This window comes from Fringilla coelebs (assembly GCF_963513975.1).
Source record: "Fringilla coelebs genome assembly, chromosome: 5".
Classification (NCBI taxonomy): Eukaryota; Metazoa; Chordata; class Aves; order Passeriformes; family Fringillidae; genus Fringilla; species Fringilla coelebs.
This window is the reverse complement of record NC_140033.1, coordinates 47,926,129-47,938,390: the sequence shown is the minus strand read 5'-3', so window position 1 is coordinate 47,938,390 and position 12,262 is coordinate 47,926,129. Positions and strand designations below refer to the sequence as shown.

General features: G+C 37.4%; 1 protein-coding gene across 2 annotated transcripts in view; it reads right to left on the bottom strand.

Moving 5' to 3' along the window:
* Nucleotides 1-9,270: 9,270 nt before the first annotated feature.
* The window catches only part of IFT56 (intraflagellar transport 56), a 47,006-nt gene continuing 44,014 nt past the window's right edge, over nucleotides 9,271-12,262 (bottom strand). Inside the window, exons 17-19 of one of the 2 annotated variants that reach the window (XM_084206067.1) lie at nucleotides 12,121-12,254; nucleotides 10,600-10,734; nucleotides 9,271-9,653 (exon numbers count right to left, since the gene is read on the bottom strand). In XM_084206067.1, coding sequence (XP_084062193.1) covers nucleotides 10,623-10,734; nucleotides 12,121-12,254 — 246 coding nt within the window. In that variant the 3' untranslated portion in view covers nucleotides 9,271-9,653; nucleotides 10,600-10,622. Of the gene's footprint in view, nucleotides 10,735-12,120; nucleotides 12,255-12,262 lie in introns of both variants that reach the window. The other variant, XM_084206066.1, reaches the window with a different exon arrangement.

Below are 12,262 nucleotides of genomic sequence, written 5' to 3'. Positions count from 1 at the left end.
ATGTAGCTTTTACTAGAACTGCTGCTGCATCACAAGAATCCACTGCACCAACAACATGGCCAGCATTGCTGGTTTCCTGTTTAATGAGGATTTCTGAATTCGAGTGTGCTTTTTTTTTTCTTTAAATTTCTCTTTTCTCTTCCAGCTTTACTAAGCTGCTCTCTGCTAGACCCAGAATCAAGAAATAAACCACCTGCTTTTTTTCCAAAATGAAACACCAATGCCTTTCATACCATTTAGAAAACTGATTTATCTGCAGGATCCTACCCCCTCAAATTTTTACTATTGTTCTTTTAGGGAAAAATACTGTTTCCTGAAGAATATACCTCTAGCTTGCTTTCCTCAGGCACATGTATTTAGGAGCTGTTATCAGCAGCTCTGCCATAGTCTTGAGAAGTCTGAAGTATGCTTAGTGAAATAAACTGTTTGGAAGGACTGTAGGCAGGTAGAGAAATGCCAAATTCATTTTAGGAAGGTTGTGTGCATTAGCTCAGGTAATTATTACTGCCCCTCCTTTGATGGGGCAGTAATATTAATTTGTCACAATTTCAAGGCAGAGGAACTGTGATAATGCACTTTATCCCATAAGTTTTTATTTGCTCCCTGTCAATTGCTCAAGCTTCACTTACTGGAGGATTTGAGCCCAGGAGACACTGAACTCCTCTCCAGAGCTTTAAGAAATGCTTTGAACAAACCTGACCAAAAGTGCAAAGTTTCAATGGCAGTAGGAAGTTTTTAAAATGGTAACAATTTTTATGCAAAAAGTAGTTACTGCTCCTGTAACCAGAAGCACTTTTTACCCCTAGAAGTGGATTTGGGTGCATCTTTTGCTCACTTGCTGAGATGAGGAGAGGTCTTCCAACACCATGGTTTGTGTCAGAACAACATAAATGGCATGACTGTGTATCTCAGAGGTAGCCGATGGAAAGAAAATGTTGGCTTTTATCTCATGTACGCTAGAAATCAGGGCATGTCATCATGTGAAAGAAGTCAAGGGATTTACAGGAAGGGATGTGTCATGGTAGTGTGAGTTCCTCGATCAAAGGTGAGGGTGTTATCATCCCTGCTGTTCAGAAGAATTTTCTCAATGAGAAATTTAAAGCTGACACAAGTTCTGAATGACTGGTAATTTTTATGGCCTACAGAACATTGTAACATTCTTTAAGCTAATACATAGGATAAGACTGTTGACTTAGAGGAACTTCAGAGAAAATTCAAAGCCTCAAGAGCTCAATTTAGATGGAGTTGCAAGTTAGGAAGAAAAAGCAGAGAGAGAAAAAGGAAAGAAGAATTGCATCCTTGCCAAGGAAGAGCAAGCTGCTTGGAGAACTTGTTGTGGGAACAACTTTTGAGCCTGGAGAGAAGATGAAATATTAAGACATTAAACATCAGCTCTTAAGTAGGTGCATTTACCAAGCAGAATATGGGTCAGTCGTTCCTTTGGGTAACAGTAGCAAAATCAATTGTAACTAACAAGATAAGAACACGTTTCTAGTTACATCTTATTTTTTACCTACTTTTTAATAATTGTTTCTGTTTCTGGTGTCAAGATTTCTTGCTGGAGCAAGCATGCAACTTTTGTCCTAGTGCTAAGGGTGAACTCAGTAGAGTTTGACAAATAAGCTGTAAACTTCTATATTAGTAATGATTCCAGGTGGTGTGTGGACTCTGTCTTAAGTGACATTAATCTAGGGACGTCAGCCCTTGAGATGTTTTCTCTGCCAAGCAGTGAATCCCTAGGAAATTTCTCTTTGCAGGTTTATTCTTTACTTTTCTAAGAAGGAAGAAAAAACAGGGGAAAAAAAAATAGTTACCTTCTATGTGATCACAAGAAAATTAAAGCCACTGAATTACCAAAATAACAAGCAATAGGACAAGATAAAGTTGACCTCAAATTGCACCAAAGGGGGTTTCAATTGGATATTAGGACAAATTTCTTAATCAAAAGGGTTGTCAAGCAATGGAACAGGCCACCCAGGAAAGTGGTTGACTCACACTCCCTGGGGGTATTTAAGGGCTATGTAGATGTGACATTTAGGGACATGGCTTAGTGGTGGCTAGGGTACTGCTGAGGAAATTGTTGGATTCAATGAACTTAAAGTTGTATTTTTCAACCAATAAATCATTAAATAGTTCTTTAAAATAACCTTTTAGTTGAAATCCTAGATTTTGTAGAAGAGTACCCAGTAAAGTGCGTGGGCATACACACACACACAGACACACACACAGACACACACACACTTTTTTCCTTAAAAATACAAGAAAAATACAAGAAAGGGAGCAGACTTCAATGAACTGACAAAGAAACTTAAACTGAGGAGCATCTTCCTGTTATGTGTTGATTGTGACAATCACTTAAACCGTACCTAAGGAGAATTTAAAACTGAAGAGGAGCTATCTTTGAAAAGAATAGACTTTCTTAATGGTAGCTCTTTTATGATTCACACCTGCTCATTTGAAAGTGTAAAAACACCTAGATGTTTACAGAGATTGAGAGGGATTATGTACTCTGGGAAGTTGTCCTTCACTTTTTCCTCATTTGCACCATTTCTTCAAAAGATACTTGTGGCATGGGATCCTTATCTCCGATGAAAAGCCTGTTCCATCAGGCCAGCACCCCTGGAGGCAGCCAAAGATTACCAGGCTGTCTGAAACTTTGGAGTCAGGTTATTGTCTTATCTCTGCATTGTTGTCTGCCGGTTTTATTCTCCCAATAGCAATGAAAGCCACACAGGAATATGAGTCATGATTTCCTGTAGCTCTGCCACCCACCTGTAAAACAAGAAAGAAAGACTAGCCAGGTAGGGAGTTCTCAGTGTGAATTGCAATTTCTACATTAAAAGCAGTAGTGATGCTGCTTAATGAGGTAAAAGGGTCTGGAAGTAATTCTCAGAACTACAAAAGGTAATGTGCCACAGATTTGCACTCTCAGGGTCTCTCTTGTGGGTGCTGACCTAGGAGAAGACAAACACTCTTGGTGTCCTTGAGAATGGACTCAGGCAGACTGCTGGCTAGAGGAGCCTTGGTCACTTGCCATGGTGACAGTTTTTAGTTTTAGTTCCTAGTTTTTAGTGAAATATAAATATTGTGATAATTATAGGAAACCTATTTTTATTAAATATTGTAATATATTTTAAATTATTATAGTTACTGTTCAGGCAACACCTGTCATTCACTGATCATCCTCCCAAAAAGGAGAATTTCATGTACTACATATATGTAGATGGCAAAGCAACCTTCTAAAAGTTATTAAGACATACAACATAATATTTGCTGTGAACTTGAAGAAATATTTTCCTTTTTTGTTCCTCCTTTCACTTTCAGGCTGGTTTTACCAAAACTCCAATTTCCTACTCAAGTTTTTTAATGCCTCTCAGCACTTTGGAAACTGCTTTTACTGATGTAAGTTCCACACCTAGGCAAGTGTACATTATCACAGACACAGCTGAGAGTGATTGCATAAACAAATTACCACATTTTTAACATTCATACAAGCTTATGATCAGAATAGTCAGAAGCATACTTTGCATGTGCAGTTCAGCATTTTCATACTTCCATGATTTTATTTCCAAGCCAAACTGCCTTCAGAAAAGCAAAGCACATATTTATCACCAAGAATTAACTACATACCGAACTTGCAGATTCAACACAAAGCTGCTTTTGATTTGCCACAGCATTAAAAATAGCATCTGAAAAATTACATATGAAAAACGATTTTTCATACATGAATAATTTAAATAGACAAATGAAATTCTTTAAAACTATTTTTTTTCCACCTCAAGTTGGATTTTCAGAAGACATGTCATGAAGTTTTTTGAGCATATTAAAACAAGTGTAGAATAGCAGCAATAGAAGTGATGACTTAAGGATAGAGTGGATCCTACATACCCAAAATGCTTGTGAAAACAAACTACATTTTCTGTATAACATTCCTATTTCAGATGTCATTTTTCTGACCTTAAAAGAATTACCCCTGACATTGGTAAGTAATAGTACAGCCTACTCTTATCGGAACACCTCCTCACTGTTTTAATAGACTGAGTTATTCTTAGTGTCATGTTGACTTTTTGTCTTCCACAGTGTTAAAAATAGGTTAGAAACTGTTGTAAAATAGTTGATAGATCGTTAAGCATGTACTGTTAGTCTGGTTATGGTAAAAGGGGTTAAAAAGGTAGTTATGAGAAATACAGTACTCAACGTACCATAATATACCAAAGTAAAGTGCACCACCCCAAATCGAAACGAGCCAGCCTGGACAGAACTGTAATGGGCCAATCAAGCACCTTAAACCTTCATGCAAATGAAGGATCCAAAAAGAAACCAATCCAAAAGGACAAAAAAACAGGATAAAAAGGGGCTTCTGACCCACAGAATGCGTGCCACTCCATCTGGGACATCGGTGCTCAAGAAGACCCAGCGCCGGCGTTGCAGCATCCTCGACGGGAACGCTCCTGCTCGGCCCATGGGCCCCCATGCTTTAGGCCTCTCTTTTTCTTCTCATAAATGCTGAAATCATTTTAGTTCCAGGAGCCTGCTCTCGTTTTTAACAACAGGTCTTAGCGTTTTACAAATCTGAAAATATCTTGCCTCGAATGCCTGTGAAGTGGGAGTGAGGCAAGTCATGCTCAGAGGTGGTGCAAGGGGAGGCAGGGAGAAGTGGAAAACAGCAGTACCTTAGCAGTAGTCTGGTAGTCCTGTAAGGCCCATCACATTAATGGGGAGACAGGAAGGGAAAACACTCAGTAGGGAACGAGGATGTGCAGAATGAAAAGCGATAAAACTTGCTTGAGAACAACTGGCTAAACTGAGTCAGGAGTCTTGTAAAGCTTGCCTCAGAAATTACTTTGCTGTGACCAGAAAATAGCTCTTCTGCCTTTAAATGGTGGGGAAAACCACCAGAATTGTATATAGATAGCTTCTCGGTTTGCTCAGTAATGACTAAGTTCAGCACATGTGGCATCATGAATAAGTCAGACAGAAGTAAGACTGAATTGGTAGAATGAAAACATTAGGATAATCATCCATATGGGAATATACCAGGCAGTTTATGACTTGGTTTATCAGGTTTTGTAATTTAATTTTTGTAACATTTTCTTAGAGACAGGTTTCACACATGGATTCATGAGACACAATGACATCATGTGATCTGAGTTAATTCACCAGCTCTGCAAAATAAGATACTGAGTTTTGTCACATAATGGCTCCCCATGTAATGGCCTCACCCATTAATGTAAGGCAAGAAAAAGAGTACAAGTAGCTTTAGAGTAGACATGCATAATGATCCCATCATGCTTAAGAAGGACAAAATCATCCAAGAAAATTGTAGCTGTTACAATGAGCAATGCAGCTGTTGGAACTGGAGCATGGTTCTTTACTACATGCTGTAAACATGTCAACATTATTACATATGTTCTTAAAATGTTACCTTTTATAATTCTCCACTGTTGTGTGTAGTTTTCTCCACAGAACTGACCACATGGGAGTTGCTTACAGTAATCAAGGCGGAGTCTAAGGCTCATTACTCATCTCCAGTTAAGGACCAGCTTAAGGTGTAGTTTAAGGACTGCAAAAAACTCAATGCAATTCCTAGGTTCATGAAACAGCATACATAGTATCCCACTTTTTAGTTTGATTCAGCTGTATCTGAGAATCACTACAAACTATGAGACAGCATATTTCCTGTTCAAATAACTGGAGACCTGTGGTCTTGAGGGTCTATTGTAAAAACATATTAAAGACCATTATTTATTATACTGCATTATTTTAAATTCTTCTAAAGAATTACTAAGAATAATACAATGTGAAACAACTAAGCACAATTCAAGCATGTAAGCATGAATTGAAACAGAAGTTCTCTTTTTATTTAAAGAATACACTGTTCACTGTGTCTTCTCAAAAGTCACAGCTCTTACTAAATATAGACATTACTTTTATTTTTATATCTATAAATAGATGCTAGTGTAATTCATCAATTAAGCAAGACCTATCAGGAATTTAGGAGCTGTCCCTTGCCCAGAGATGTGAAATGCCTGCTTTATTTGTTCCAAATGAAAGCTTAAACTCTACAAAGTCAAAGGCAACCTTTTAGTGTGTGGCTAAATATCATTGCAGGGCCAAAAAAAGAGTTGTTTCAAATTATGCAAAAGGACTTGAGCAACTGGACTCTATCACTCTCTCCAGGATGCTGAAAGGCTCATTTAATAAAGAATGAATGAGAAGTATCTCCTATGACATGGATCTTTTACAAGTTTAGCTGTAAAATAACAGTGCTGCAGTTCCTGCAAGTGCAATGCATACATTTCTGATGCCATATACCTAATTTTAAAGAATAGCATAATACCATATCTGAAAGGTACATGTTAAATAAGTTGAGAATCATAAATTATGAAAAGCAGCCATCAGTCATCAATAACAATGTCTTGGGGATCCTGAAAGTATGGAGGATCCAACATACCCCTTGATGACTCAGATATAGCTGTAAAACTGTGCTAATAAATAGCTCCAGAGAAACCAACTAGTACTTTGTGGGGATAAGTAGTCATGCAGAGTGATCTGCATAAGCTGGAAAATGAAGCCAATTTGAACAAAATGTATTTTTGTAGAACAAAAGGTGGGCTGTCTCTTCCAAAGAATAGACTGTATTCTGGAAAATACCAATTCTGGAAAAATCCTAGCTATCGTGTCCCAGCCAAGAACCAGTTTAGTGCGAGGCTTCCCTGTGATAATATGGCCAAAAGGGTGAATGCAGTCTTTGAGTACTCGTGCAGAAGAATAGCAAGCAGCACTATGGAGAAGCATATTCCAATGTTACATACAGAGATACATTTTGCCCAGTGCTAAGCAGCCATGTTTTCAAAAAAAAATCTGTTGGCAAACCAACTGCCAGTGTTCCAGTGCCAGTGTTCCAGCCAGCAAAACACCTTTACAGGGAAATCTTTCGTACAAACAAGAATTGACTTGCTGCACTTTTAAAGACGAAAAAAACTTCCAAAGAAAACCACAAAAAAACCAAACCAAACCAAACCAAAGGATGCCAGGCTTTAATGGTTAACAGCACTGATGAACATTGGAAGAACTGAATATTAGAAAACAAGGCTTAACAAGTTGAATTTAGAATTAAGGTATAATTTCTAAAAAAGCAAATATGATTTAGCCATTTGAATAAATTTCAAAATAAAATGGATTTTTCATTATCCATCTTCAAATTAACACTCAAGTTTTTCTGGTAAATATTTTATGGTAAGTCGAGTTAGTTATTGGATTCAACTCTGGTGAAATCTACCATCTTGCACTACATAGTGTCAGGCCAGCTTATCTATCACTTGATTAATTACTTGATTTTAATGTTACTGGTAACGCTTTCATGCAATTGTCTGCTTATTCAATCACCATGTCATAGACTGAAAGGGAGGAGGGAAATTTGGAAATGAAACTTCAAAAAGAGTGAGTGGAAGTTACTTCTGGAGATAATACAGAGGAAAAATGGTCAAAGAGTCCAGAGCTATAATGTGACATGACTTTTCTTTCACAGTGAACTCTTAGCCTCCCATTTAATTCACTTAAGAGTTACTGTCATGGCTGTTGTTCAGGTATTAACAAGTTTAATTCAAGGTCGACTTTCTTATCCATCAGGAATGGTCAGCACTCAACTAAAAGCAGTTACATGCTGTTTGGGGTTTGGCTTTCTCTACTAGTGACTATTAATGCTATGATTGCTAGAAGAGCAGCTTCTGTGCATTCTTATTCTGTGCTTATTTTTCCAGAATCAGATGCTTATTCAGAGTATAACTCTAATTTCCATATTCTTCCTTGAAATTATAATGATGCAGCAATTTCTTTCTGCTTTAGTCTTCCTTTCATTACATTATCTGAAATGCCACTGTTTCAATTTTATATTCACTTACTCCTGACCCAGTAAATTTACTCATTTCCCTGACTCTGCACATGCATTCTTCACTGTCTGCTTGCTCAATAGGTCATCTGCCTTTACTCCTAGCCATCCTATTTAGAGTACCTTGACTCCTTAAATTTCCACAGTTTAGGGAAATATGGAAATGGACAGGGATAAAATTTTATCTATTCTTTACTACCTTTCATTTCTGTATCAGCTAAGGCAACTTCTCATCTCTGTTCTTTGAATATGACCTCAGATTAAACAATGGAAGATGCATTCTAGATGTATTTCTAAGGTAAAATAAACACCAGTATTTCAGTGCTTTTCTTGTTCTGCCTTTTAATAGTACCTACATATCTGTTCTATTACCAAGACCTAAAAATGCTAAGACAGTATGTAAAATACCTTATTTTATCAGTGCTCAAGGCAAAGCCCTGCAGTCCCCTGTTTTATCTTAAATGATAAAAGCTTTATTGCCAGTCAATAAAATGCACTGTGCTAAACCCCATGTTATTTAGCATATCAAATATGACATTATGGCTACAGTAAAAAAAGGTGAGTTAAAAAAAGCCAACTCCTTCCCTTCTGCATTAAAACTTCTTGTCATAGACAAGAGAAGTTAAAATTGGCCCCCAAGCCCTTATGCTGCAAAGCTATCACACTTATTTCAGAAGATTCAACCAACATGTAAAATGGTCTGTAACAGATTTGGATGCTCTTCAGCTCTCCTGCAGGTTAAGCTTCAATAAAGGGAGTAATTAGATGCATTTAACATCTGCTACAAAGCCACCAACATGATTTTTTGAAGCTTTGTACCAAGATTGATAATTGTATTCCCAATCTGTTTCCAAGTTAATTAAACTGAGATGGAAAAGTGCTGTTCATGAGTGAAGTGTTTTGTAACTACTTTCAGTGAAAATACTGCTCCTTTCACACCTCCTTTCAATGAGTGTAACACTGCCCCTGCTGAAAGGCTCATTGTTGCTAGTGTGATGGATCAGTTTCTACATTTAAGTGCAAGTAACCACAACTATCAATGTACTTCTAGACACCTGAACAATGATACCCATATTATTTGCTTAAAGCAGTAAAACCAGACACATTATATGGCAGAAAGTTGTGCATGTTCCACATACACCCAGCTGCCTCAGTTTCAGCAAACTACTATAAAATCAGGACTAAGGCCATTGGCTTGCCTTTGCCTGATTAATGAACACACACTTAACAATCAGCCATAAACCTGCCCTCTTCCACAGCAAAATGAATACACTATTTCAACTTCTGCAATATGAAGCAACACAGACCAATCAGACATTCAACTGTAGATTCAAATAAGGGCTTTAATCAATGCACAGACAGTAGAGAATGGTATTCTCAACTCCCCTCAAAATATAAAAAAATACTTAAGTATTTTACAGATTTATAAAATGTAAAGTTTTCTTTTACAAATAATACACAAATGTTTTTTACTATCAAATGTATAAGACATTTTTATGTTACAACTGTTGCCTTCTCTTAAAATTATGTATTTCCTGAACTGTTCTCCTTAAAAAAACAGGACAGTATAATAAATCCAAAAGTATAATGAATATATTGCTCATGGCGGTGGTAAATGCTGAACAAAATAATTCAAAAGATCTTTTTATCCATCAGATTGCTAAAGTTCTCATGTGAACTGTATTAACATGAATAAATGTTCCGAGTGTTAAATTTCAAAGTGAGATTGAACAATACTGTCAGTCAAATAAGCTTCCATGCTCTGAAAAAGATGATAAGAGAGAAAACAATCCTTACAGACAAAACCCCCCCAAATTAAGGTATTGATAATTGAAATTCATCCAGAAAAGGATACTCCTCAGAATACCCAGATAGGTAATCTATGAAAGTCCTAAAGAAGAGAGACTTTTCAAAAGGGCATGTAGTGACAGGACAAGAGGGAATGGTTTCAAACTGAGATTATGTTTAGCTTAGGTATCAGGAAGAAATTCTTTACTATAAGGGTGGTGAGGCACTGGAACAAGTTACCCAGAGCAGTTGTAGGTGGCCCACCCCTTGAACTGTTCAAGGCCAGGTTGGATAAAGCATTGAGGAACCTGAGCAGCTCTGAGTGAAAAAAAAAACTGTCTGAAAGCTGTACCTGCCCATGGCAGGTTGGAACTATGTGATCTTTAATGTCCCTTCCAACCCAAGCCATTTTATGATCATATGATTCTATGTTAAGCCTTCTGTATTATCTGATACCCTAGCAGTGCCTAATGGTATCACTGTCACCATCTCTGTTTGCCACATTCCATTACTTGCTGAAGTAGGTTTGTCTATCATGTAACAAATGGTTCTTCTCCAGAGGCCAAAAGGCTTGCTGGGGAAAAAACCCACTGTGCAGTTCAGTAACTTTTGTGGAGGAATCTGGGGAACATTTGAGGAGCACCTTGATTTTGTAGACAGTTGGAACTACTATTAAAAAAATATTTGAGGAATAGAGTGGTGCATCAGAAAAAATGCCAATCAAGTTTTACTTTAAAATAGAAACTAAAAAAAAAACCCAAACCAATTTGCTGTATGTTTTGAATCTCACTGCAGTACATTCTTCCTCAGCTGGGTCAACCTGCTTGAATGCCTAAAGTCCTGCAAGGAAGGAGATACCCAGAATGCACAGGAGAAACCAAGACCCTTGTCTCGCAGCCAGACATACAGGAGCAACTGACCTGGTTCATCTTGTGACACTGAGTCAAACAGGGACTCTGTTCTCCTTGGCCCACTTTTTCATGACACGAACAATGTACTCTACTTGAGAATTACCAGTGCTCTTCAGAAGGTGCAGAACTTCCCGCAGAGTCTCTCTACAAGAGTGAAAAGCAAAGATTTAAGTGAGGGCTAGACCCAACTGATACAATAAACTGCTCACATCAAACTACTTCACAAAACATAGGTTCTCTGAGACAGAGAGGTCCATTCAACTGCAGTGCTGGAATAGGTTAAAATGCACACTAGATGCGATCCCAGAGACCAAAAAAGTGACCAATGAAAAAGTCTTGTATACAATTATAAAGAAATGATAAGTTAAAAAATAAAATCACCAAAATGTAATTAGTTTAGTGTCTGCATATGTGTATATTTGTATACATACCCTCACTTTTGCAAAATTGCTCCCCAGAACAAACCAAACTTAAAAAAAAATCTTTAATGTTATTTGCTAGTCTTTAGAATGGCAATATCTAGCTTAATGCTGCCAAAGCACTTTACACATAACACAATACACATAAACAGAAATAACATGGAAATCAACATTCCTAATAGAATAAACTTATTACTATTAAACCTATATAGATCCTGCTGTGGTTTGCCAGTTAGCTTACAATAATAACTTAATTGCATACTTTGAAAAACAGGCAAGTTATGTGTATTTTACTGCATCTGCTGCAGTGATTGTTAAAAGGACACTTGAAAGGTATAGTAGTTAATGAGATTATTCCAGCAGAGAAGTGAATAGAAGGAAGGTGTAGAAGCCAAGATACACACCTACCAGTCATGTGGGAAACAGCAGCCTTGGCCAGAAGACAATAGCCATCTGGCATCACAGCAGAATATTCACAAGGGAGCAGTTCTTAAATACAGCTTCACTACTCTCTCTCATTCCCCATCCAGTGAAATGGGCCGAAAACAAAATCATCAGTAACACAGATGATTTCCTTTAAGCTTTCATCAAGTAAGTGTATTTGTGTGACATGGTCAGTGTCTTCAGAAGGCAAATTTTAATGAAAGCACAGTCTCATCAACTCTTTGTTTAGAGAAATCATGCCCTTCCTACAGTGTTGAGTAAATGTTGCCTTAGCTCTGTTCTATGCCTTTTAAAATGTCATGTGATAGTTTTCCATTCTTACACCATCAACATGATGTTGTTTTCCCCCAGTTCATGAACATACTACTACACTTATAACCTAGCTTTTCCTAGTGATGATGACTAAAATATTTTGGTATTTTATAGTCCACAGCACTTGCTCATAAATTATTCTCTACCATATATTCTGTAACTGTTGGTGTGGAAGATAGACTTCCAGCTGAAGACTGCATATGGAGCCTCTGGATGGAGTGTCTATTCTCTGAAAGCTCAATAAAAGATTGGAAGATGATAGGTAGTCCTAAAGCTGAGATTATGATTCTAGCTTATAGCGAGCTGAAAATAGGAAAAGAGCAAAATAAATTCAGATACAACACAGAATACTCACTTTGCTTCTCGGCCAGCTAAGATCATTTGAAATACACCCACACAAGCACCTCTCTTGCCTTCCCAGTATTCAGGATTATTGTCCAGTCTCTCCAGAATATCAAAGGCTTTGGCTGAATAGTAAAACTGACGCATCTGCACAG